The sequence below is a fragment of the Monodon monoceros genome, unplaced genomic scaffold (assembly GCF_005190385.1).
Source record: "Monodon monoceros isolate NGI ecotype Baffin Bay Population unplaced genomic scaffold, NGI_Narwhal_1 Super_Scaffold_12, whole genome shotgun sequence".
NCBI lineage: Eukaryota > Metazoa > Chordata > Mammalia > Artiodactyla > Monodontidae > Monodon > Monodon monoceros.
In genome coordinates this window covers 72703789-72730607 of record NW_021703768.1, presented here as the reverse complement: position 1 = coordinate 72730607, position 26819 = coordinate 72703789, and the positions used below count along the sequence as shown (strand labels likewise).

Below are 26819 nucleotides of genomic sequence, written 5' to 3'. Positions count from 1 at the left end.
GAAACACTATTTCATCTGTAGACAGTGAACCACATAAAGAGTCCAATACGCACCTTGTTTTTCTTCAGGTGTTTCTACAAAATAAGGCATTCTTTTCACTGTTTCTCTCAACTCCTGTTTCAGGGCCAGCACATAATCTTCACCCTCTCCTGTTTTCAGTGGCACTGGTTTATAATCTGTATCCTGTTTAAATTAAGAGGCAATTTTTAAAAATAAATTAAATATTTTAATATCCTTTTTGTCTATATTCTGAAAAATGTTAGTTTTATTGAAAAACTACATTTTACAGGTATTTAGTTTTACCATCAACTTAAAAGATTTTGAGCTTTTATAATCTATTAAAACTTTCACCCATCTCCTATTTTGCTCTTCTTTTAGAAGTAGAAAAGATACTTAGTTTTCCTACCTGCCCTAATTTTTCTACTGATCACACCAATAATCATTTTGCTATATAGTCTGTTGACTGTGATTCTATATTTTAACAATCAAGGCACCCAAATAAAAGCAGCCGCTCTAGTCTCCTATTAACCTCAGTCAGTGGTGGTGGTATTGGTGGGAGCAGCAGCATTAAAAAAAAAAGTAGTAGCAGCTACCATTTAACAACTGGTTACTACATACTACAACCTAGATGTACTCAATATTCAAAATCCATGAACTCATCTAAAGTATCAATATCTCCCCTTTTACAGTGAGGAAACTGAGAAATGAACAATCTATATGCCCATGTAGCACAAAAGTGGCAAAGCAGAAATTTGAATCTGTGTCTTCAATTTTTAAAAATTACATGCACACCCACATATATATATATATATATTTATAATATATATATTCATTAAAATGTGGGTCCTCAGGGTACATAAAAAAGATATTTCTGGTTTCACAGGCTAAGTATAGGGTACATTTTAAAAATTTCACTCTGAATTTATTCATTCTACAACTATTTATTGAGTGCATACTATAAGTCACAAGGGGTTAGACAACAGGAGATGAACTAGTCAAACTTCCTACCTACATGGAATTTACATTCTAGGGGAGAAAAGAAGTAAACAAATGAGGTAATATATAATTTCAGATAGTGATAAGTGAAATAGAAGGGCTGAAGCCAGGAAGAGGAAACAGTGACTAACGGAGTACGTGGAGATTGGAAGTGGCTGGTCTAGACAGGGTATGCACGCATGATCTCTCAGGGAAGTCATCTTTGAGCAGAGATCTGGATAAAATTACGAAGCTATCCATGCAAAGAAATGGGGAAATCAATGGCTCCAGGGAAACAAGCAGAGGAAAATGCCTAAGGGAACAAGGAGATCAGCATGGCTAAGGAATGAGGACAGTGGTAGGAAAAGGGTCAGAGAGACATCAGTAAGGCCAGATCAGACACAGCCTTTTAGCCAGTAATAAGGAATTTCATTTTTATTCCATGCAGAAAAAAACAGTATGTACTAATATTCCCAAGCTTTAGAAGTAACCTCACACATGCAGAAGAGCTTGTTTTAAAAGAAATCAATGTAAAGTGACATGTCTATACCTGAGATATTTACCTTTGTTTTTAGGCTATAATGAATATCAGAAAGGCAAAATACAAAGAGCAAAAAGTAGACACTCCCCATGTGAGACATCTAGATCCCCAATACATTTATCCAGGGTCCTCTATTTACATAAATCTTTCAACAAAGGATGTTTCCTTTTAAAAGAGGGAAAAGATTCCTGGAGGGAGTATCTGGTTATTTATGATTTTTTCATATTTTATACTACAGCACATGTGCATCTGGAAATGTAAGCTTACATTTTAAACTTAATATAAAACGAAAACATTAGATTAAAAATTACACCAATTAAGTCTGCAGCATACTCATTAAATTTAAAAGCAACACTAAATGTAGTAGAAATGCTTATATTCTGAGAAAGAGTAACAAAATTAAAATTGACTTTAATAAGGAAATAAGCAAAAAAAAAAGTTCAGTGGGTAAAAGGTCAAGTGGTATACTAGGGAGCAAAATTAAATTCTATAGATACAAGATGAGAAGAAAATCATTAGGTGAAGGTCTGGCACAATGGGAAGTGAGGACCACTGTAAAACCTGACTTAACTTTTAAAGATATTATTTTAATATTGGAATATATCAATAACAGCATTATAAGATGCAAGGATTGAAAAAAAATTCTTTCTTGGTTCAAAAAGTACTGAATACATTCAGGAAAAGGTGTATATAGTTTTCTGTATTTTAAGAAAGCAGTTTGAAAATTAGAAAAGTTTCAGAAAAGAACAGTGGAAATATTTAAATTAAAGGTAAGTGACACACTCTCTTTTACTTTCTTATAGTTAGGATATCATAATGATATCATATATTCAAGTCTTATACAGAATTTAAATTTTCTCTGAAACATGAAAAAACACCCTGTGAGCATTTTGCTGTTAATGTACTTACAGGAAATAGTGGGGGTGGCTTCAATACTACATCAGGTAACTTTTCACCTCTGCTAAATCCAACTGCCTCAATATTAAAGGTGTAAGCAGCACGTCCTCTTCCTTTATTTCCAGCCATCAGAACTAGTTACATCAGAAAAAGTGGGCAAATTAAGACACTATTAATGATTAAGATTCACTGGATCAAATGAAAAATGAAACCAACATTTTAAAACAAAATACACTCCACTCCTTAAATAGCATGGCCCATTTAAAACACTTCTGGAAAGCAAAACCTGTAAAGAAATAAATATGTGATAAACTGATTCCTGAACCCATCACATCTAGTCATGTTTGGCAAGTAAAGTGATGATGGGCTCAACTACCTCACCCAGATCCTGGGTGGAGGGCTGATCCTGGGGCTCCTTTGCGATGCTGCCCCAAGCGCTGTGCAGCCAGCTGATGCAATTCTCTCCACCTCTCTGTGGTCTGGCAACAAGATCTCAGATAGATATTACAAAATGTGGCCAAGGAAAGGTTGTGCTGATGAAGAGGGGACACCTTGTTTTTTTAATCAACTTGAAGACTATCAGCAGTCATGTATACTTTAAATTTTTAAATAATTTTTTATCCTAAAATTTGAGTGTTAGAATCCTTGAGATCCTCCAATGTCCTCCTTTTAGAAATGGGAATGGGCTCAGTAAAACTTTGAAGAGGTCTGTCCAAGCAAAAAAAATTTTTAAAGTTCAGAGAAAAAACATCTCAAATAGTTAAGTTAAAGGTAAGATAAACCTGTACTATTTAACTTTAGAAATAATAACAATGTCATTCTTAAGTCCTGTACTGAATTTCTGAATCGTCTGAAATGTGATTACACTATACAGTTGATGCTTGAACAACATGGGGTTAGGGGCACCGACCTCCCCATGCAGTCAAAAATCCATGTATAATTTTATAGTCAGCCCTCCGAATCCGTGGTTCTGCATTCTCAAATTCAACCAACCTCAGACTGTGTACTGTTAGTATTTATTGAAAAAAAAATCCATATATAAGTGGACCCATGTAATTCAAACTTGTGTCGTTCAGAGTCAACTGTAATGCGAAAACAGGATTCCTACACTAGGGCTCTTTCACTACAACTCTGCATTGGACTGTAGTGAAGATTATAATGCACATTCTTTAAATCTTTCTCCCAGTGATGCTACTGAGTATCATTCAACTCTGTAAGCCCAAGAAAGCAATAATATGCCCTCCATACCACTGTAACAGTTCCCTCCCTTTTTTCCCTAACCATTTATGTGTTGAAAAAAACAAGGTCATTGTCCTTTGCAATGCTTCTCCAACTTTAAGGCATGTGCAAATTACCTAGGAATCTTGTTAAAAGGCAGAATCTGAACCAGCTGGCCCAGGGTAGGCCTGAGAATCTGCATTTCTAACAAGCTCTCTGAAGCTATCAATGCACTGGTTTGCAGACCACACTTTGAGAGTAGGAAGGCTGTACAATTTCCCATATTCTGGATTTGCATGATTGATTACACAAGATGTGGTTTAATACATTCCTCTACTCCCTGTATTTTCTATAAACAGATGGAATAGAGGCTTACTCAAATTTGGGTTTGATTTTTTACAAGAATACTTAAAAGAGATGCTCCGTTTTTCCTACTGCATCACAGGACGCACATGAAGCCTTTCTCGGTGATGTTCTCTGGTCATTGGGTTTAGGTGCTGTCAGTCTGTTTCGTCCAGTATGAAGTTCCTATCAGTTTTCACTTAATGATTTTAAAATTGCAGCCATTGATGATCATAGCCTAGATTCACGGTTCCATTATGGATTGTAATGTGGTGATACACAAATTTTATCATTCTTTCTTTACTAACTAGAATCCCACCAGTAATCAATTCCCCTCATCTACTATTTAGTTACTATGAAACACAATTCATACAGAAAAGATACTTACTTTAATTACCAAGCTCATTCCGTTTGTCCACACTAAGAGAGGGAAAATATCCAAATGGCCGTGCTTCAATTGCGGAGTCACTAAAACATATGCTGAGCCTATAGAAAGCAGGTCTCCCAAGTACAAAAATTGCTGAGCAGAAGAGCTCACACCCTCACTCTAAGGAAAACCCACCCTACAAAAGAGGGTATATCAGCTGCCGTTGCTTGATGGAATATCCCTTGAGAAATATCAACTCTGCTGACTCTAAACTTTCATATTTATCAAGAAAACTTCGGGTGTATAAACTGATTACCATTAGTGAATGTACTGCCCTTGGCAGAAAAATCAATCCTAACTATTGAGACACTCTTGATAGTTACATGGCATTCTGGCCTACAAATCCATTTCTTTTTAGTTTGGTTATCATGAGTCAGTTCTCCTGTACCTGGGGAAGCTGCTAAATTAATTTTCTTCTCTTGCAGAGCTGAAAGGTAATCCCTGGACTCGGGTAACCATCTCATGGAAAAAGTGGCTCACAAGTGTGGCCTAAGCTTCACTGTTTGAAATCCTTAAAGTTGATTTAACCATTACTGTGGTCCTTTTTCATCCTGCTAAACTTCTTGAATGAAGAGTCTTTTTAACCAGCTTTTCCCATTTTCTCATTATCCAAATCATCCTCTACTTCATGTGGGCCAATTTCATCCAACTAATATTGAGCATTCCAGGCACTGTGGTAGGACTCAGAGAGCACTGAACAAAACCAAGTCCCTGCCTTCAGGGCTTATATTCCAGGGGATGAAAGAACGCAAACAAGCATAAGTATGTAGCATAATATTATGTGCTCCTGTAGTCCCCCCACCCCCAAATGTGTTGAAGTCCTAACCCCCCGGGGACCTGTGAATGTCATCTTCCTTATTTGGAAATAAACTCTTTGAAGATGAAATCGAATTAAGATGAGGTCATATGAGATAAGGGTGAGTCCCCTCCTAATGACTGGTGTCTTCATAAGGGGGAAATCTGGACAGAGAGAGACACACACAGGGGAAACATCATGTGAAGATGCAGGCACAGACCTGAGTGCTGTAGCAGCAACCCAGGAACACCAAGGAGTGCCAGGAACCACAGAAGCTGGAAGAGAGGCACTGAACAGATTCTCCCTCAGAGCCTCCTGAAGGAACAAACTCTGCTAATACCTTGATTTCAGACTTCTGGCCTCTAAAACTGTGAGAGAATAAATTTCTGTTGTTTTAAGCCACTTAATTTGTGGAAATATGTTATGGCAGCCCTAGGAAATCAGTACAGCTCTGAAGAAAAATAAATCATGGTAAAGGGGTAAAGAATAACAAAGGGGTATGGTACTGACTTTTTCACACAAGGGAAGTCTTTCTGTGGAGGATAAATCGGAGCAGGGTGCTGGAGAGGGGCTGTGAGCTTCAAGATGAAGGAATGAGGTGAAGATGGCTATGGACAGAAGGAAGAACAGAGGCAAAGGAGGAAGCCACAAGCTGGGAGCGTCTGAGGAACATGAAGCTCATGCAGCTGGTGAGGAACAAGGAGAGTCTGGTTAAGACCAGATCTTGTGGAGCCCTGAGTGAGCTATGGTAAAGGGTTTGGCTTTTATCTTACTTGTGATGGGAACTATACTCAGGCAGATGCTGAAATGCAAAGGTCCCTAATGGTCCTCAATGGCAAAATCCACAGGCCTTTTTCCCTTGTTCATGCTCTTGAACTTCCAAAGCATACCACTCATTATTGCCTCCATCCTTATGAAACTGTCTCTTCTCTAGGTTTTAATAAAATCCCAGGGACTTCCCTGGCAACATAGTGGTTAAGAATCTGCCTGCCAATGCAGGGGACACGGGTTTGAGCCCTGGTCTGGAAAGATCCCACATGCCATGGAGCAACTAAGCCCGTGAGCCACAATTACTGAGCCTGCGCTCCAGAGCCCATGAGCCACAACTACTGAGCCTGCATGCCACAACTACTGAAGCCAATGCGCCTAGAGCCCGTGCTCCACAACAAGAGAAGCCACCGCAATGAGAAGCCTGCACACTGCAATGAAGAGTAGTCCCCGCTCACCGCAACTAGAGAAAGCCCACACAGCAACAAAGACCCAACGCAGCCAAAACTAAATATAATTAATTAAAAAAAAACAACAAACCTCCCTATTACAAGTACTGGGGGCCCTTTTAAGATGGCTGCACTGATCCTCCTGACTCACTTGCCTATAATCACGTCTTGACTAGCATTCTCTCCACTGGAACCCTCTTCCTCCTTGCCTGGCTGCATCCCTTTTTACCTTAAGATCCAGTTTAAGTCCCTCAACATCCACAACTGTCATTTCATCCCACCTTGCTCTTGGAAAGATCCTCTTGCTAAAATAAATGGATTTTTAAAAATTGAGGTAATACATACAATGCAGCAGCATTCTTCAATTCTGGAAGAAATATAGACAATGCCTCTTTTGGGAAATGGACCTGTTCCAAAGAGAAGGAGTTTCACTTCCATTTTTTTTGTTTATTTCTTCAGCTATATTAACAGTAGAGATTTTATATCCCCCGCTGTTTAGTAGAATACTCTCTATACAACAGCTCCATAATCAGTGTTAGGCTTTCCTTATTTATTTACTTACTAACTATGATTTGATGAGCAAATTTACCCACAGAAATACAATTCAGTCAGCCTATTATTAAGGATTTTTTTTTTTTAACTTCTAGAACAAGTTTGCAACCTGGCTGTACACTGGAATCATCAGGAGAGTTAAAAAAACAAAACAAAACAAAAAACCCTCAAGCATCACCCCAGAACAATAAAATCAGAATCTCTGGAGGTAGGATTTAGGCACTAGGACTTTTTAAAGCACTCCAGGAGATTCCAATATGTAACCTACATTAAGAACCACTGCTCCAGGGCTTCCCTGGTAGCGCAGTAGTTGAGAGTCCACCTGCCGATGCAGGGGACGCGGGTTCGTGCCCCGGTCCGGGAAGATCCCACATGCCGCAGAGCTGCTAGGCCTGTGAGCCATGGCTGCTGAGCCTGCACATCCAGAGCCTGTGCTCCGCAGTGGGAGAGGCCACAAGAGTGAGAGGCCCGCGTACCGCAAAAAAAAAAAAAAAAAAAAAAAAAAAAAGGAAATGTAAAATCAGATGCACCGCCCTTCCATTTTGGGATGCCTCCTGAAAATTCCTATTCAGAATTGTTCTGAGATAGTTTGATGAGTGTAATTCAAGTATCCAAGAGCTGAAATGCAAAAGCCTATTCTAATTAACAGTGGAAACAACTTTGTGGCAGAGATTTAGCTCATCTCTGAAATTCCTCCTAGCTCTAACATTTTATGAGTTATAATTGTGGCTTAACTGTATTGTCCTCCACATCTCACACAGTCTCTTGCACATATTACCTTGGTCAGTAAACATACAAACAGATATAAGCAGGCATGGAAGCTAGGAGAGGCACTGAAAGCCAGGTCACAGTTTCTTTCCTGATGAATAGCACCTAAATTGCCCTAATTAGAAACTAACAGTCATGCTGACCTTGTCTCCACCTCCCTTGATCTCCTCATCTAATAGTAGAAGACTATCAGCTCTGTGTCCCTTCTTATATGTTTGTCTTTCTTCACTTCTGCTTTAGTTCAGGCCTTTACCATCTCTTGCCTGGACCTCTAATACAGAACAAATAAACTTCTCATGGCCAGACTCCCCCTTTCAATCCACTCTCCAGTCATCTCTCTAGAACACAAAACTTGATGTATCACTCTCCTTGACTAACAGAGCTTTGGAGACTAATTTTCCGCTTCTTGCACCTTGCACCTCCCCTTCCCCCCACCCCAGCTCTAACCACTCCCAGCTCTGCTACACCAGCTGCTGCATGTCACGGTTCCTTCTGCGCGGAAGGCCACACCCACGTAAGCAAGCCCTCATCATCATTTAAGATACTATGCAAATGCCACTTCCGACCATTTCCTCCATCTGAAATGGAGGTAGGCCTATCTCTTTTCTGTTTCCCAAGTACTACACTGCTTTTATTACCCTTTTAAAAATCATGTTGTAATTGTCAGTTCTTGTCTGTCTCCCCAGTAATTTCTTCAATTATCCATCCTTCTAGTATTTGTTAAGCAACCTCTGGGTCAGACCACCTTCTACATAATGAGAATATAATAGCAAACAAAACAAAATCCCTGGTTTCGTAGTGCTCATAGTCTACTATGGGAAATGGAAAAAAAATATACTTTATAGAGTGCCAGGTAGTGATTAGTGCAAGAAAAAATAAAGGCAGGAAACGTGGGTGCTATTATGGAAAGAATGGTTGAATAAAGTCCTCCTGTATTTTGTAATATTTGAGCACAAACCTGACAAAGAGAAGGAAAAAGCCAGGCTGAGAACTAGGAAAGGATATATAGGGGAAAGTGTAATACAAGCAGAAGGATCTGTAAGTGTGAAGGCCTCTTTATTTGAAGACTTATTCACCTTTTCCTGCCCCATTACCAACCAGAGCCTGGCAAAAGTCCAATAAAAATTGGGAGAATTACTGCTGAGCTCATGGCCTAGTAAGGATATTACTCCAATTCACCTCTCTTTGCCTAGAGGAAAAATAAAACTGCAGAGAGTTCTGTACTTCCCTGTTGAGAACATCCTAACCAACAGTCGTCTTTTAAGGCCAGCTCAAATGCCACCGAACAATCCCTTCCATGCATATTCTCATAGCACCTAGTTTTTACTTCCTCTGGGGTACATATCTCATTTGCTTTACATTGCAAACATTTGTGTACAGTTATTATCTTCCTTCAAATTGTTGGGAACCCAGATCATGACTTTTTTTTTTTTTTTAATTCTGTTTTTTACACATCTTTTAGCTTGGGACTTGCACATAAGAATAACCCTGAACAGAGTGTCTGGATAAATTCTAACTAGGTTAGGCAAATATTCAGAAAGGCTACATCCTCATCGAAGACTTAAGGATTGTAGGGGAGGAGAATACACCTCTCCTTCTAAGAAGGCTTATTAGCAGCTGCCACAATAAGTGTTTTCCTAATTATCTTTTATAATGCTGTCTCATGGGTCTCTTTATAATTTTTCCTGGCTGAGCAAGGAGGTTAGTCAAGTTCTCAAGGGAATTTCTGAAGCCTAAATGGATGTTTCAACAGTGGGGAGATGCAGGATGGGGACAGGAACCTGGTGTTAATAGTGGGGGTGATTTCTGTGGCTGTTGGGGCCACGCCCAGGCATTATCCACTTTTCCCGTCCTCTCAAGGTGCGGCTGCCTCCACCTTTCCTCAGTTGAGCCTTTTTCCCAACTTTCTTTGCTCTCTTCCAAGAGCGGACAAACAATGCAAAACAAAGGAGGGTAGGGGAACGAATATATAATTTAATTTTTTAGAAGACAGGAAAAATCTTATCAACAACACCTCTCCCCCATGATACAGGGTTAAGTGCTAACAGTTAAGAAAACATACTGAATAGTCTGTCCTTAGCTGCAAGTCTGCGGCAATGACTCGTGTTTGAACCAATCATACGAAAGGAATTGGAAATCTACCATCAGTAAGAGTATAAATTCCATTCTCACTGCAAACAGTCCTAGGAAGTGGAGACTAGGTAAAAATTGGAAGCGACAATTTTAAACGATTGTGAAGGGATTAGGAGAAGGGGACGTAAAGCTATCTCCCAATGCCCCTCAATCCAGAGGCGCTTTAATGAATCTCCACTCCTGACTTCCCCCACCTTCTCCATGTGCCCCTTTAACTCCCCACTTACCCTCTCCAACTCCTCCCAAGCCCTCAATTGCCTCCTCTGTTACCTGCTCACTAAGTCTCGAGGCTTGGAAAACTGTGCAACCGAAGTGCCGGCCGGCAAGTAAGGGGTGCGGACAGAACGTTCCGACGCTCCGGTGCTGGTTCCACCTCTGGAGAAGCGCGCTCCGCCCTCCACGCGGCCTCAGAGCCGCGTTCAAACCCAACCAATTAGCCCCACCCACTCCCTAGCTAGGCCCCGCCCTCCTGGCAGAGAGCTTTTTAGCCCTTGGCGGGCGCCGTAGTCGTCCAACCCCCTTGGCCTGACTCTTTCTGCGCCAGCTGGAAGTGCGCATCATAGCGCGCGGTGGGTGGGCTGCCCTGCTCCCACCCACGCTTAGCTCTCGGCCTCTGCCGTCAGACCCCCAGAGGTGGGAAGAGTTATCACTTTCTGGATCTCTCGTCCACTGCATTGGCCCCTGCGTTAACGCTCCGTTGTGCTACGGCCAGTGAGGCTGCGATTGTTCCAGCGCCCCGGTGCGAGGAGAGCAGCTCCTGCTCTCTGCGGACCTGGCAGGAGGGTGCGGGCGGACGCTGCAGGCAGAGTCTCCGCGCGTCTTTCCTGCTCCTGGTTCTCCCCGCAACCCCATCCGCATCCCCCGCCCCCTCCTTGCTCTGCGCTTTCTCCCGGGCTGCGGGCAGACCGCTCCATACAGCTGCAGCGCCCGAGTCTGGGCAGCCTGCGGGAGGCACACACGCCCACACCCACTCCGCCTGGCCGCATCCTTGCCCAGCATGTCTGCGCTTGAGTGGTACGCCCACAAGTCCCTGGGCGACGGCGTCTTCTGGATTCAGGAACGCTTCTATGAGTCTGGCAACCGCGCCAACATCTGGCTGGTGCGCGGCTCCGAGCAGGACGTGGTGATCGACACAGGCCTGGGGCTGCGCAGCCTCCCGGAGTACCTGTACTCCTCCGGCCTCTTGCAGGACCGCAGGGCCAAAGAGGATGCGGCGTGCCGGCCACTGCTGGCTGTGGCCACCCACGTGCACTTCGACCACTCCGGCGGCCTCTACCAGTTCGACCGGGTGGCGGTACACCACGCCGAGGCCGAGGCGCTGGCTCGCGGGGACAACTTTGAGACCGTGACCTGGCTCTCCGACAGTGAGGTGGTGCGGGCGCCGAGCCCGGGCTGGAGGGCCAGGCAGTTCCGAGTGCAAGCGGTGCAGCCCACCCTCATCCTGCAGGATGGTAATGGTCCCTCAAGGGCGCGCGTTCTCTCATTAAGGGAAGGGACTGGGGAGAAACTGTCCGAGGGGTGCTTGTTGCACACCTTCTTGGCTGTAAGGTGTCACATCGCAGAAACACTACTTCTGTTTCTCCCTTCCCTGAGTCAAAAGCCCACTCGACCATAGAGTCTTTGGAAGGCCACTGCAGCCTTCCCTACCAGAGACAAGCTCCAGCACCTTGTAGTAATGCTGAGTACTCGACTGAAAGCCGGCCCCACCCCCTAGTCAGTTTCCTGTGTAACGTACGGTATGTAGTAACGCTATAGAGACTTCTGACTAGGATTCCCATTCTTTTCCCGAACACAAGTCTGACATTTCCAGGCACTTTTCTAGCGAAAAGACTCTTAAGGAATGGTGCTTCATGGAGAGTGCATGTCATGTTCTATGCTTTTGAGAACTGCTGACTTCATCGGCCGGGTACGAACAATTCCCACCTGTAGGCTTAGAAAGACGTTAGAGAGCAGTGGTTCTAATCTGCTCATGCATCTTTATCTTTCAGATAGGTTTCTGTTCTTGATGTTGCCTCACAAGAGAAAAAGCTTGATTGTGAACATAAAAAGTAGAATGTGTCTGAGTCTTATGACAGCTCTCTATTCTGGTTGAAAGCAAGGCCTGAGAAAGATTAGTAAGGAGGCTATTTCCCGTAATGGTGAAGTATGTGGACTAATGCTTAGATAACCTTGGGCCTCTTTGGCTCTGTGAAAAGCAGGATGGGGTTCAGAAAGAAACTAATGGAATAAAATAGTGTAGGGTTCCAGCCCTTCCAACCTCACACAGTCACTTAAATAATTAAGCCAGTTGGTCACAGCAGTGATATTTGTATATTAATTTCTTTTTTGTTTTTAGAATGCTTCTGTTGATTTTATCCTCACAACACATTTGAAGTGAGGCTACTGACCCCCAATTAAATGGCTTGTCTAGAGTCCACAGAGCAAGATACAGATAAAAGCTAGGATTGCAACCCAGGCACAATAGATCAAAGCATGCAGATCATACATAAATCCTACCCCATAAATATATTATGGTAATTCTGAGTAGGAGGTGAAACCCTCTTTCCTTTCTATCTTGAAACTCTTTTATTTGCCAAATTAATTTATTAAACCGTTCCCCTATGAGGCAGAAAAATCCAGTTGCTGCAGTACAATAAGTCTCACTTTTATGACCAACCAGTATGACAAATAATGAAGTACTTTACAAAAATGAGTTCATCTTACAGATGAGATCTTGATCACTTGAGGCATAAGAAATAGAAAGCAAGATTCTATACCTCACACCCCACTTAAACAGTCTTTTCATTAAAATTTTAAATCTAAAGATTAAAAAAAACAATGGTTTAGATGGGAGTCTTACATTACCTGACAATTTGAGATGAAAGAAAACTAAATTTACATTAAAGGTACTTTTAATTGCTGTATTTCTTGATGGAATTGATACTTTTAGAGGTAGGATTTCCATGCAGTTGATGGGTATTCAGACTAAATTAACACCCAGCCCCCCCCCCAAAAAAAGTTTACATTAGTATTTAAAATATATTTAAATTGTCTAAATGAATAAATGACTTTTGATTTATTTACTTTTCCTTCTGTGCCAGAAATAGGAAATGATGAAAGAACGATAGGAATTATTGTTTTATAGATGAAGAATCCACACAGGCTTGAATATCATACCTGAAGTCACATAGTTAGGGAAAGAGCTCGGACTGGAAACCAGGTTTCCTAAATCCCAGTTGATGCTGGAATTACAGGATTTTGGAGTTGCAAGGAAGCTGCAAGCTACCTTTATGGTGCTTTAAGCCTTTGAAAGTGTGAAATGAAAGGTTAATATTTACTAAAAACTTTGAAGGTGGTAATACTGTGTTAAATTAAAATTTGTTTTTCATTAGGAGCTGGATGTCTCACCCTCTCAAGTAGTATCTAATATCCTCTTTTCTCAGGAATATTAATTTCCTGTCTCTTATGAATGGTGCGGCCTGCTAACTTGATATTATCATAATCCAGGTACCTGGAAGGAGATAGAAAATATTTATATTAAAAACTCATACACAGTTACGTACACACAAACCGTACATACCTAACAGCATGAAGTCTTCATTGTTTTGGTTAGAAAATAAGGAGGCTGAATTCATTAGCTTATTACATTTCATTTAGTGTATTGATGACCACCTGTCGTGGAGAAGCATAAATCTGTGCAGTGTATCACTAACCCAAAAGCTTACTTGTGTATAAGGGACAAGGAAGACAAGGAGAGATCATCATCCAGTGCATGCATCATTTTTGATGGAAAAACAACTCGCCCTACTAATAGTGAAATCATATCTTCCTATAAGAAGATAGCAATAAACCCTAAACTGATACAGCACATTCTTCTTGAATGGGCACACATCATTCTGCCTGTTTTTCACAATAGGCAGGCATTTTGGCCCCTACTGTACATGTTTAAACAATTTTCCTAGAGTCATCAAGATATTAGAACAGTTGTTTCAGGTAAACTTAAAAATCATTTGGGGAGGTTAAAAACAAAAAATGGATTCCAGAAAGGTAGCAGATTGAACGAACACATCTAATTTGACTCCCTCTCAAAATCCCACTAAGATTACAGCAAATGCACCATGGTTCGTCTATTTGTTTTATGTATAAATCCACATTGAGGTTCTGTTTTGGATGCTGGAGAGTAAATGTGATGACTGAGTTAGCAGTTCTATCCTATGCCAGCAATAGAAAATTGAGAGCCAATCCAGTTTGCACTGCAGGAGACTTAAAAGGCTCTGGAATTAGCAGTAGCTGGTACCTTAGTTGGGGCAAAGGGAAGAAAACTAAAATAAGTAGAATTGGTTGAAAGCCATTTAAGAAGCTGTTAAAACTCTGAACTCTTCTCCCTAAGTGAATGCTCCTCTCCCCAGAGTTAGTTTGTTCTCTGGCAAGAATAAAGTAAAGGGGTTTCTTTTTTTTTTGGCTGTGCCATGCAGCATATGAGATCTTAGTTCCCTCACCAGGGATTGAACCCATCCTGCAGTTGAAGTGAGGAGTCTTAACCACTGGACCACCAGGGAAGTCGCAAGCAAAGGGGTTTCTTGATTGAGGGATGCCAAGTACTAATGAGCTCAGGAGTTCAGATGGAAAATAGGGATAAGTGTATGTGTATGTATATATACAAATAAAGATAGATAGATAGATAGGTAATATATATGTTCTTTACTAGTTTCCCAGAAGAATGAGAGTCAGGCCGTTATCGCTCCCCCACCCAAGTAGGAAACTAGAAGAATCTTATCTGGAAAATCTGCCCAGCCCTAGAGGAAAGACTAAGATGCTGATTCCTAAGTAATCCTTGGCTTGAACTTTCTACAGTGAAGCCTAGATCACCAGGCCCCATGCATGTGCTTCAAACAACTTTTTCATTATCCCCCCACTCTTAAACAGACAACCAAGCATTATAAAAAATCTGAGAAAATCCTCTCACGTGAAATCAAATACTAAAACAGCGTAAAGCAACTTGAGAGGAGAGGGCAATCGTTAATATCATCAGGGGATAACAGAATCTATTGCATTCAAGATATCTGAGAGACAACAGGATGCCTTAAAAATAAGCAGCAGACAGAACAATATTCACACTCATAAAAGAACTCTTGGAATTTAAAATGTCAGAAATTATTTAGTAGAATATCTGGAAGATAAAGTTGAAAAACATACAAAAGGAACAAATAGGCAAAATGAAAAGTAGGAGAGAATCAGTAAAGGACCAGTGTGAAAAATCTGACATTGGAATAATAGGAGCACAGACAGAGCAAATAGAGAAAGTAGAGGAAAAGAAACATAGTAGAGAAAATTCAAGAAAATATCCCATGATTAAGGGGTGTAAATTTCCAGATTGCAAGAGCCTACGGAGTTCCCTGCACAATGGATGAAAACACATCCAACCCAAGGCACATTATTATAAAATTTCAGAACACTGGGATCAAAGAAGAGTCTATGGGCTTCCAAATTTAAAGAAAAAAAGGTCATCTAGATCATAATGGCTTTGGAGCTAGAAAAGAAGAGCTGTACTTTATCTGACTAAAACTGATTTCCAACCTAGAATTCTAACATCCATTCCACTATCAATCAAGTTCTCAAAAAGTCCCGCATGCTATTACTTAGGAAGACACTAAGATATACCTTTATCCTGTTTACTCCCTTCAAAATAAGGGAGTAAACCAAGAGGAAGCTATGGAGTAAAGGAAACAGGAGATCTAATGCAAGAGGAAGTTGAAAGGAAGCATCAGGATGATGGCAAAGGATGACACTGACAACGATAGAACCTCAGGCACAGAGTGTTCCAGATCTAAGCAGTTGAATCATTACTCTTGAGGGGTGAAAGGATGAGAAATGTATATATGTGTGCTGATGGTAGGTGGACAGAGAGGAGTAAAAAGAGCTACTAAAAATCCTTATATTTCATAGTGGCAGTCAATGGACAACATCTAAAATTTAAAAACCAAGAAATGGTAATACATGAACGAAATCAGTAGCGTATATCTAATTGGGAAAACAAGAAATGGAGTATAAATATTATTTACATAGCTATGTGTAGTAGAGGCAACTACAAGAAGAAGTTGCTGAAATTGTTAAAAGTTGTTGTCTCTTGGGAGCAGAATTGGAGATAGAGCCAGGATGGGGCAAAGAATATTTTAAGCCCTTCTGAAGTATTTTATTTGAAATATGTACATCTAGTTTGTTGATTAAAAATGAAATAAAAATTAAAAATTGGGGATGCCAAGATGGGAAAGGGTATTTGAGAAGCCAAGAGAAGTCTAGTATGGTTGGAATCTGGTGACAACTGGGTTAGCGTGAGGGCTTGGAAGGATAGTGTGTGTATATATATTTTTTATATATATTTATATATGATATATGTATGATACATTTCATAGGCAGTTTTGGTTCTTATAAGAGAGGTCTTGGTGAAATTATATGTGAGCATTATAAGCATAAGGGAGGCATTTATAAAGCCATAGGGTAATGGCAGATCTAGTAATATTCAGTCACTATGGCCTTATCAATTGCTTATAGTTGGTATTCATTTTGATAGGTGGGTGCTTATGTCTTATCTGTTGCTAAGTATTTTGAGTATCACCTTGCCTTGAATATCAAAAACCCATAAGACTCTACCCCTCCATCGGTAATTCTCTAGAGCTCCTTTTTTAGCATCGAACCTCCCTCATTCCTTTCCTTTCTGTACATTTATTAAACAATCTGTCTCCAACAGCTCTATTATTAAATCAACTTAGCTATAATTTCCTTCACCTTACTTGCCAATCATACAGGAAATGGCAGTGGTTTGTGATCCCCGAAGCACTTTAAATCTGGAACAATTATCCTGTGAAGGAATCTGGCCCCTTATGACTAGAATGTGGGGAACTTTGGGAGTGAGTACCTGATTCCATTTTAATGTAATTTTGGGATTCAAGGCAAGACCAGAACAATCCCTACTCCCACCCCGGGCCCCACTGATCTCTTTTGTGTCACTATAGTTTTGTTTTTCTGAAAATTTTCTACAAATGTAATCATATAATATATTTTGTGTCTTTCATTTGGCATACTCTTTTGGAGATTCATCCATGTTGTTTTATCTATTAATAATTCCTTTCTATTGCTGAGAAATAACTCATTTATGGATATAACACATTTTATATATTCACCTGTTGAAGGAAATTTGAACTTTCTAGTTTGAAATTGTTATGAGTAATGCAGCATGAAAATTTGCATACAAGCCTTTGTGGTGGATGCATGCTTTCATTTCCTTGGTAGATAGCTAGAAATGGAATTCCTGGGTTGTATGGTAAATGTATGCTAAATGTTTAAGAAGGTGCAAAACTGTTTTCCAAAGTGCTATACCATTTTACATTCCCAAGTGCAGTGTATAAGAGATCCAGTTTCTCCACATCTCTGTCAATGCTTGATTCTGTCAGTCCTTTTGATTTTAGCCATTCTAGTGAGTATGTAGTGGTATTTAATTGAGGTTTAATTTGCATTTCCCTAATGACTAATGACATTGAGGTTTAATTTGCATTTCCCTAATGACTAATGACATTGAGCATCTTTTCAGGTACTTATTTGCTATTCAAATATCTTCTTTGTTTAAGGGTCTATCAAAATCTTTTCTCTTTTTTAAAAATTGAAAAATTGTTTTCTTATTGAGTTGTAAGTGTTCTTTATATATTCTGAATTCAAGTCCTTTATCAGATATACATTTTGCAAGTATTTTCTCCCAGTGTGTGGCCTGCCTTTTCATTTTCTTAATGGTATCTTTTTAAGCAAGGAAGTTTATAACTTGGATGAAGTCCAATTAGTCTATTTTCCTTATGTTTTATGCTTTTTGTGTCATATCTAAGAGCTCTATGACTAGCCCAAGATCACAAAGATTTTCTTGTTTTTTTTTTTTTTTTTTTTCTGGAAGCTCTCACATTTAGGATTATGATCCATTTTGAGTTAATTTTTGTTAATATTGTGAAGTAAGGGTTGAGACGTGCCTACTGTTTATTTGCATATATATATATATCCAAAGTATTCCACTCTAATTTGTTGAGGAGACTATCGTTTTACCCAGTGAATTATCTTAGTTGATACTTTTGTCAAAAATCCACTGACCATGGGCTTCCCTGGTGGCGCAGTGGTTGAGAGTCCGCCTGCCGATGCAGGGGACACGGGTTCGCGCCCTGGTCTGGGAAGATCCCACATGCTGCGGAGCCGCTGGGCCCGTGAGCCATGGCCGCTGAGCCTGCGCGTCCGGAGCCTGTGCTCCACAACGGGAGAGGCCACAACAGTGAGAGGCCCGCGCACCGCAAAAAAACACTGACCATATATGTGAATGTTTTCTTCTGGACGCTAGTCTCTTTCAATGATTATGTCTATCATTTAGCCAGCACCACACTCTCCTGATTATTGCAACTTTGTTATAACTCTTGAAATTAGAAAAGTCCTCCAACTTTATACCTCTATTTCAAAATGGTTTTGGCTATTCTAGGTCATTTGCATTTCCATATAAATTTCAGAGCCAGATTTTCAATTTCTGTAAAAAAGCATGTCAAGGTTTTGATTGAGATTCTTGAATCTATAGATCTACACTGACCATTAAAGTAGTCACTAGCCACATGTAGCTATCTAATACAAATTTAAATTAATTAAGATTGATTAAAATTAAAAATTTAGTTCCTTGTTGCACTAGCTTTATTTCAAGTACCATTAGCTACACGTAGCTGGTGGATACCATATTGGACAATGTTGGTACAGATAATGTTGTTCCATTATCCTAGAAAGTACTATTAGACAGTGCAGTTATAAGAAAAACTGGATTTAATTACCAACCTAACAGCTTTGAGTCTTCCAATTAATGGATATGGCATGTTTCTCCTTTTGCTTAGATCCTCTTTAATTTCTCTTGAAAGTGTTTCTGTAGTTTTCAGTGTACAAATATAACAAAACACCTTTTTCATGTGCAATTGAAAAGAATGTGTACTTCACTGTTTTGGTGTAAACTATTTTATATATGTCAGTTAGGTCAAGCTGGTTGATAGTGTTGTTCAGGTCTTCTGTATCCTTACTGATTTTCAATCTACTTGTATTATGAATTATTCAGAGAGGACTATTCAAATCTCTAAGCACAGTTGTTGAACTGTTTATTCTTATTTTAATTATGTCAGTTTTTATTTGAAGAATTTTTAGTCTCTATTTTAGGTACATATGCATTTAGAATTTTTTTTCATGTATTGACCTAATGTATAGCCTCATAAAATGTACCTCTTTCCTCTAGTAATATTCTTATATAAAAATCCATTTTGTCTGACAGTATTGCCACTCTAGTTCTCTTATTGTTAATATATTTTTTTAAATTAATTAATTTATTTTTGGCTGTGTTGGGTCTTCATTGCTGCATGTGGGTTTTCTCTAGTTGTGGCTAGCAGGGGCTACTCTTAGTTGCAGTGCACTTCTTCATTGTGGTGTCTTGTTGCAGAGCTTGGGCTCTAGGCACGCGGGCTTCAGTAGTTGTGGCGTGTGGGCTCAGTAGTTGTGGCACATGGGCTTAGTTGCTCCATAGCATGTGGGATCTTCCTGGACCAGGGCTCGAACCCGTGTCCCCTGCATTAAGTTAAGGCGGATTCTTAACCACTGCACCACCAGAGAAGCCCTTATTGTTAATATTTATATGGTATAATTTTTCAAACTATTTTTGTCTTTGATTTTATAGTTCCTCTCCTGTAGACTGCATACATATCTCACTTTTTAATCTAGACTGACAATCTCTGCCTTTGATTAGAGTGTTTATCCCTTTCATATTTAATATAATTATTGATATGGCTGTATTTAGGTCTGCCATTTTGTTATCTGTTTTCTATGTCTCATTTCTTGTTTATGTCTTTGTTTTTCCTTTATTTTCTTCTTTTATGTTAACAATTCCTGATTATTACACCATTTTAATTTCACTATTAATTTTAGCTATATTTCTTTGATTTTTTTCTGTATATGTTTGCACTAGAGATAACAATATATTTTAACTTATTATGATTTACCTAAGTTAGTACTGATTTAAATCCAGTAAAACAGCAATTTGTATTCATATAGCTCAGTTTCCTCCCCACTGTCAAATAACTGGGAAGAGTGTGAGATTTTACCATACTTGCAGGTTAGTAAGTTAGCCTGCCCCAGTTTCATGGATTCTGACAGAAGACATGAGGTTCCCGGGTCAGAGACTAAGAACAGTTTATTACAGCAATACCAGTAGCCAGAGCATCATCATTTGTACCGATTCCTCAGGTCTTAATTTCCACAGAGTGACAAAACAAAGGGCAAAAATATAATACTGTTCACTAGAGCACCATTCATGAATTGTGTCACCAGATACTAGTACAATGGATATTCTGAAAAATGAGGTTTTTGGTCAAATAAATTTGAGAAACTATACAGCCACATCTCCCTTGTGTATATCCACAATGTACATTAGCATATTAAATGTACATTAGCATATCTTGCTGAAAAGAAAGCTGCTTAATTTTCTTTGAAGGAAGAGTTTTCAAAATTATTTGACCACAGAATCTTCTTTTCTTCTTTTCTTTTATATATTATAACAACCAGCAGAAATTGTGTTTCACTGTTTACTTTGGCAAACACCGGTCTAGCAAACAACAGAAGTGAAATATAGGCAACTTATTTTAAATCATCAATAAGAAGTAGGTATTTTTAAAATAAAACTAAAATAAGTTCATCCTTCCCAACATCTTTGAAACCGTTGTGTTCTTCTATTCTTTAAGTGATTGAAGTCAAATATATAACATGTTTATCTGTAAATTCTGTTTCCATTTTTAGGGGATGTGATCAACCTTGGTGACAGACAGCTCACTGTTATGCACATGCCTGGTCATTCTAGGGGCAGTATTTGCTTACATGACAAAGACCGAAAGATTCTCTTCAGTGGAGACGTCGTGTATGATGGATCACTGATTGACTGGCTCCCATACAGCAGGATAAGTGACTATGTTGGAACCTGTGAACGTCTGATAGAATTAGTGGACAGAGGTCTGGTAGAGAAGGTGCTTCCTGGGCACTTCAATACCTTTGGTGCTGAAAGGCTTTTTCGATTGGCTTCTAACTATATTTCAAAAGCTGGGATATGTCACAAAGTTTCTACTTTTGCCATGCGATCTCTTGCAAGTTTAGCCCTACGTGTAACAAATTCTAGGACCTTGCCCTAGTATTTAATTCTATAAATTAATACAATTAATTCTGTGTTGTTTAAAATAGTGAACATTTTAAGAAGTATTAGAGAAAAAAAGGTTGAGAATGAATAAGCCAAAAATGGAACTTCTTAAATTTTTTTCTTTTTTCCAAATAAGAAACCACTTAAATAAGATTATAATTTGCCAAAGCTTGTAATTTGCCATCATTCTGTAATATTTGTTCTAGAAATGATATAGAGGTATATGGGGAAGCAAGGAGGCATTTTGCAGTAAGAGAAAGAACTATCCTTGTGTCTCATTTCTCTCATTTTATTTCCTAGATGACCTAGAAAAAAGAGCATAAAGAGTTTTATGTTTATACTCTGAACTTGATATTTTTAATATATTATTTGAAGATAAAGGTTTTTGGGTTTAAAGTACATTAGAACTGAAAACTTAAACTAACATTTAGAATGACAGCTAAAACAATCCATTGTTATGGTACAGAATTTTTTTTTTTTTTTGCCTCTCACTGTTGTGGCCTCTCCTGTTGCGGAGCACAGGCTCCGGACGCGTAGGCTCAGCGGCCATGGCTTACAGGCCCAGCCACTCCGCGGCATGTGGGATCCTCCCGGACCGGGGCACAAACCCGTGTCCCCTGCATCGGCAGGCAGACTCTCAACCACTGCGCCACCAGGGAAGCCCCTATGGTACAGAATTTTTATGCTTCATTTTATTTATTCTTAATGTAATTATAGTGTACATTATGTGTTATGTAATTTTACGTACAAAAAGTACAATGAATTTTGTTTTATTGTGAAGCTTTAAATATAAATTGCAGAGTGCTTCAGTAAAAAGAAACTACTATATATTGTTGTTTGTTATTATGTAAGTGTAATACTTTCAATTGTAAAAGTGAAATTCAAATGTCTGTAATCTAACTATAAATTGTCAGATTTCTCAAAAGGACACTGTCAGGCAAATTTGAAAATATACACATTAAGAGTAATTTTAAAATTATATCCTATTTTAATAATAACAGCTATAATAAACAAAATTTTTCTTTTTAAATAGCAGCTTTAGTATATGTGTCATATTTTATAGTACCAAACAACATCCTAATATAAACCATTCTTTTACTTAACATAACATACATATTTGCCACAGAAGGCTTTTCAAAGCAATTGCAAAATGTGCATTAGATATTGACTTAGAGTGAATTGCCTTTTTTATCCTGATTCACAACACCTATTCCTGTTCAGTATTCTTTGTCTTGAATGAAAAGAAGTCTACATTTATAAAGATATAGGAAAGATTATCCCACTATTTAGTAAAATGTTTTAGTTTGGTACTCTTAATAATTTATTGAAAAGCCTTTTGGAATATTTCATGAGGGTTTTTTAAACAGTTTTTTCACTGCCTTTTTATTATTGACATAGCCTAAACCAAACTCAGATAGCTTTGGAAATCAGATTTTTTAGTATTAAGAAGGTCCAGCAATTTTGATTTCTGAAAAAATACGAAACTTTTCCTACCCAACACCCCACTCAGGTTCTTTAGTCTTTTATTCATTCAACACACACACACACACACCCCACATGCATACACACAGTCACATACATACATGCATACATTGTGCTAAACACTGTGGAAGCTTAAAAAGTCAGAGACTATATCCTAGCTGGAAGTAGAAGACAAACAAAACTTGAATAATAGTATATGCAGGTTGAAGTTAATACAAATTACACATGAGTGTCAGGGACATAAATGGAGGGGTGTAAAGTTTGGTTAGGGAAAGGTTCCTGGAGGAGGAGTTTTTGAGTCAGATTTGGAAGGATGATTTGTTGGGTGGTGAGGGTAGAAAACAAGAATGGGGTTATTTCTGCATCCTCAGTGCTAAGAATAGGGATGAAAGTATTGCTGTCTAGAGTAGGCTGTTCCTTGTGTCAATTCAATTTTCCGGTGTCTTAGATCTTCTAAACACCAAGCATTTAGCATGAGAAAGATGGGTCTGTGATTGTGTATATAAGAATCATCCTTATGACAGACAAACTGTACTGCCACATGCCACAAAATGAACTTACTTAAAATCAGCAAGGAAGCCATGGTTGTTGAAATGAAGAATATCATGGGAATTTCTCTATGACAGTCATTCAAGGCAGTAGGTCTGTTTTAATTGATAGTGCAACATCAAGAACATAGATTTGGTTCAGGGCAACTACAAACTATATCACTTAATGAGCCTTAAATATAGCCATTATTTTTATATCAATAGCACAAGAGAAAACCAAAAGTCCTTAACCATTGACCATTTTATCATATTTTAGGACTTTTTAAAAAAATCAGGTTATAGTAGGCACTAAGTTTTATTGAAAAATATTTAAACCTGATGAAGGCTTTCCTTATTTCTTAAAAGTGTGATTTTTTCAAAGCACATTGCACATTGATTTTATTTTTAAATTTCCCAGTTTTTTTCCCCGGTTTTTCAAATTGTACCAAAACATAAGACTGTGATATTTTGCTATGGCTTCAATGTGGGTAAGTCAGGGAAAGGATGTATCATTCATTTAGTGCCCATGCTATGCATTTTAAAATAGGCATTATTTAATTTAATCCTGGCCCCAGTGCCAAGAAGTAATTGACCAGCCTAACACAACTTTGGACAAAGCTGGTAACTGAACACAGGTCTGTCTGCCTCCCAAGCTGAGCTCTTTCTCTTATACCTGCACAATAACATAAAACTGGCAAAGTGTATTTTTACTTCTCAAGATGCCACATGTGCCAAGAATAAATCAAGTGATGTTAAAGCATAATAGCATATTTTAAAGAAGCTTTGAAAATATATATTTTCATCCTGACAGTGACCCTTGTTGTAATTTATGGTTTGGGGAAATAATATTATGTAAGTATAATTCAAAGTTGTCAAAACCTAAGGCATTTAGAAATAATTTTTATTATTCATTTTGTTAATAACTTAATTTTTGGAAATTCAGTTTCCTTATTTGGTGTTTCCTTTTAACTGAGAAGTCTAAAACAAACAAAACCTTGTGTGTTATCCTGATATAGTTGAATAAATGATTATGTGCCGTTGTTCTTATATGGATAGTAATATGAATGTGACATGCACAAATTGTCCTCTTATAATTTTCAGATAAGTGTAAGTGAACATTTATGTGATAACTATTAAAGTGGCCATTTTATTTCACTCTATAGTTGGTATTTTTTATAATGTTAGCAAATTTCCATTTAATGTCTTGCAAGGTTATTTTCTATGTGAAGTGCAGTTTTGAAAAGCTTGTAATAAATAAGCTGTAAATCCCTAGGCAAGGATAGAGAACCCAGAAACTGAATAATACCTGTATAAGCCTTAAGTAGTTAATAAATATAGCATTTCAAATAAATGGATAAAAGAGGGACTATTTAATATATATTTCAATTGTTGATGTGGGAAAAAAGGCCCCTGCCATCATAAAAATAAATTCCAAATGGATTAAACATCTAAATGTAAAAAGCAGAATCACATGTGTATTGAAAGAAAATTTTAATCATGTTTAAGACATTAGGATAGGGAAGATCTTTTCTATATAGAAACAAAAAGCAAAACTATATCAAAATTTAAAGTGTCTTAGATCTCGGATGTCATAATGAAAGTTAAAGAGGGAGAGAAATTTAAAAATATTCCTAACTTGTGTAACAGAAAAAAATTTTAAAACAAATACAAAGCATGCCTACAAATCAACAAGAAAAAGGTAAACTAATGTATGGGAGGAAAAACCTTTCCTTTACCCTCTTAGATTCTGAGGCTGGGCCTGAGAATTAAACTTACAAAAGAGATTAACAGGAGCAAAGCATACAAATTTTTTTTGACGTTAGTATTTTTACATGTACACAGAGGTTAATATATATGAAATATAAACCCAAAGGAATGGATAGGCTTGAGCGCATGTATACCATTTTAGCAAAGAATGACAAACTGGAGAACGATGAGACAGGGAAAAGGGGCTTGAGCTAGGGTTGGTAAATTGTGGAAACTAGTGAAATACAACTTTTTTTTTTTTTTAATTTTTGGCTGTGTCAGGTCTTTGCTGCTCGCGGGCTTTCTCTAGTTGTGGCGAGCGGGGGCTACTCTTCGTTGCAGTGCTAGGGCTTCTCCTTGCGGTGGCTTCTCATTGCAGAGCACGGGCTCTAGGTGTGCGGGCTTCAGTAGTTCTGGCACGTGGGCTCAGTAGTTGTGGCTCGCAGGCTCTAGAGCGCAGGCTCAGCAGTTGTGGTGCACGGGCTTAGTTGCTCCACAGCATGTGGGATTTTCCTGGACCAGGGATCAAACCCATGTCCCCTGCATTGGCAGGCAGATTCTTAACCACTGTGCCACCAGGGAAGTCCCAGGGTTATTTTAATGGATTTTTTTTAATACAGATTAATCTTGATGTTGGATCCCTATCTCCAGTGATAAGAATGTTCTCCTCGTCCTCGTACAGGGAGGGCATCTTTCTCAAGGGAAATTTTATGCCCTGCTTTGGGTAGTAAGGGGGAAGTCAGAGAGCCTTTCCTGTATTTGCTTTTTCTCAATTGCCTTCAGCTTAATCAACATGCCACAGTGATATATTTTGGGATGGCATGTTCTGATACCCTTCACTACCTATTAGAAAAATGGGTAAATTATATAAACAGGTTATTCACAGAAGAGGAAATACAAAAGGCCAATAAACATAAAATTATCCTGAACCTCACTAGTAATCAGGGAAATGCAAATTTAAGCAATGAGATAGTTTAACCAGATTGAGAAATGTGGAGGATATGGAGTGTTGGCAAGGGTAAGGTAAGTGGATATTTTCATGCTGTGCTGCTAGGAGTGTAAAGTCCTCCAGCCATTTGGGGCGGGCAATTTTGGAGTGTGATATGGCACATTCTGATTTTGGGTTAAGAATGGCAGGTATAGCACACCTTAACTTCTGCCCCTTTCCGAAACTCAGTAAAATGACAAGAAAGACTTTTTTTTTTTTCAAGCGGCATAAACAAGAACAGCAAGAATGTAAAGGACCCAACAGCGTCAACATTTTGGACATTGGAAAGCTGACAGAGAAACAAAAACTAATTTGGCAAACACAAGAAGGCTGAAAACAGGAATGTGGAAAGCAAAGAAGCAATCCTTTCCAACACAACTCCCCCTAAAAAGGCTTAGAAATTGATAGTAGCAGGTACCTCTCGGACTTGGAGTGAAAGTCATTTTGCTTCAAAGTTTGTTTGCAATTTAAATCAAATCCCCCCTAATTCTATACTACTAAGCAATTGCCTCTCCCCCCACCTCAAGGAAGATTGGAGGCTAGTTTAGATTTACCATGAAATTAAGTAATCTTTAGGTTCAGAGCCTAGCACTGTCATGGGTCCCTTCCAAGGCCCTGGGAGGGGCCCAAGAAATGTGTTCAAATGGTCATTTTTTGGTTGGTTTTAATTTTTTTAACTAAGTTATTTTTTATTCTCTGTCTCAAAGCCCCCAAATTTCATGAGTTTCAGACACTGCAAAACTGGGATCTGCTCCTGGCTAGAGGATTATTATGTGAGGAGGATAAAATAGGATCTCTACTCAAAAGAAACTAGACATTGTTAAGCCAGGGTCCTATACTAAAAAGAGAGGGATTTAGCAAAGCTTTATGTACAGTGAAGTTTGTATACTAAAAGTTCACATTCCCAGACTCCTCTAACCTAGCTTAAAGAATGCTGGCAACCAAGATTTACCCTCTAGGCAGTAGATTTTAAAAGCCGTTTCTTAAAAATTTGACTC

General features: G+C 38.8%; 2 protein-coding genes across 7 annotated transcripts in view; one reads left to right on the top strand and one right to left on the bottom strand.

Moving 5' to 3' along the window:
• Positions 1-10232, bottom strand: part of POLR3G (RNA polymerase III subunit G) — a 70703-nt gene extending 60471 nt beyond the window's left edge. For 2 of the 6 annotated variants that reach the window (XR_003792788.1, XR_003792787.1), the window contains exons 1-3: positions 4362-5146; positions 2426-2547; positions 54-183 (exon numbers count right to left, since the gene is read on the bottom strand). Coding sequence is in view for 4 of the 6 variants with exons in the window: in XM_029218223.1 (XP_029074056.1) it covers positions 54-183; positions 2426-2542 (247 nt within the window). In the remaining 2 variants the exon portion in view is untranslated. Of the gene's footprint in view, positions 1-53; positions 184-2425; positions 2548-4361; positions 5147-10093; positions 10112-10136 lie in introns of those variants that run through there. The other 4 variants (XM_029218223.1, XM_029218224.1, XM_029218225.1 and 1 more) reach the window with 4 other exon arrangements.
• A 241-nt stretch (positions 10233-10473) lies between these two features.
• On the top strand, positions 10474-21609 carry MBLAC2 (metallo-beta-lactamase domain containing 2). The gene is made up of 2 exons (XM_029218040.1): positions 10474-11317; positions 20688-21609. The coding sequence occupies exons 1-2, from the start codon at positions 10864-10866 to the stop codon at positions 21071-21073; spliced, it is 840 nt and encodes a 279-aa protein (XP_029073873.1). The 5' UTR covers positions 10474-10863; the 3' UTR covers positions 21074-21609.
• Positions 21610-26819: the final 5210 nt, after the last annotated feature.

Excerpts from the sequence above, each read along its gene's own strand:
- MBLAC2 (XM_029218040.1), top strand. The coding sequence starts at position 10,864 with ATGTCTGCGCTTGAGTGGTACGCCCACAAGTCCCTGGGCGACGGCGTC. Across the intron at positions 11,318-20,687 it reads CACCCTCATCCTGCAGGATG|GGGATGTGATCAACCTTGGT; the intron begins GTAATGGTCCCT and ends TTCCATTTTTAG.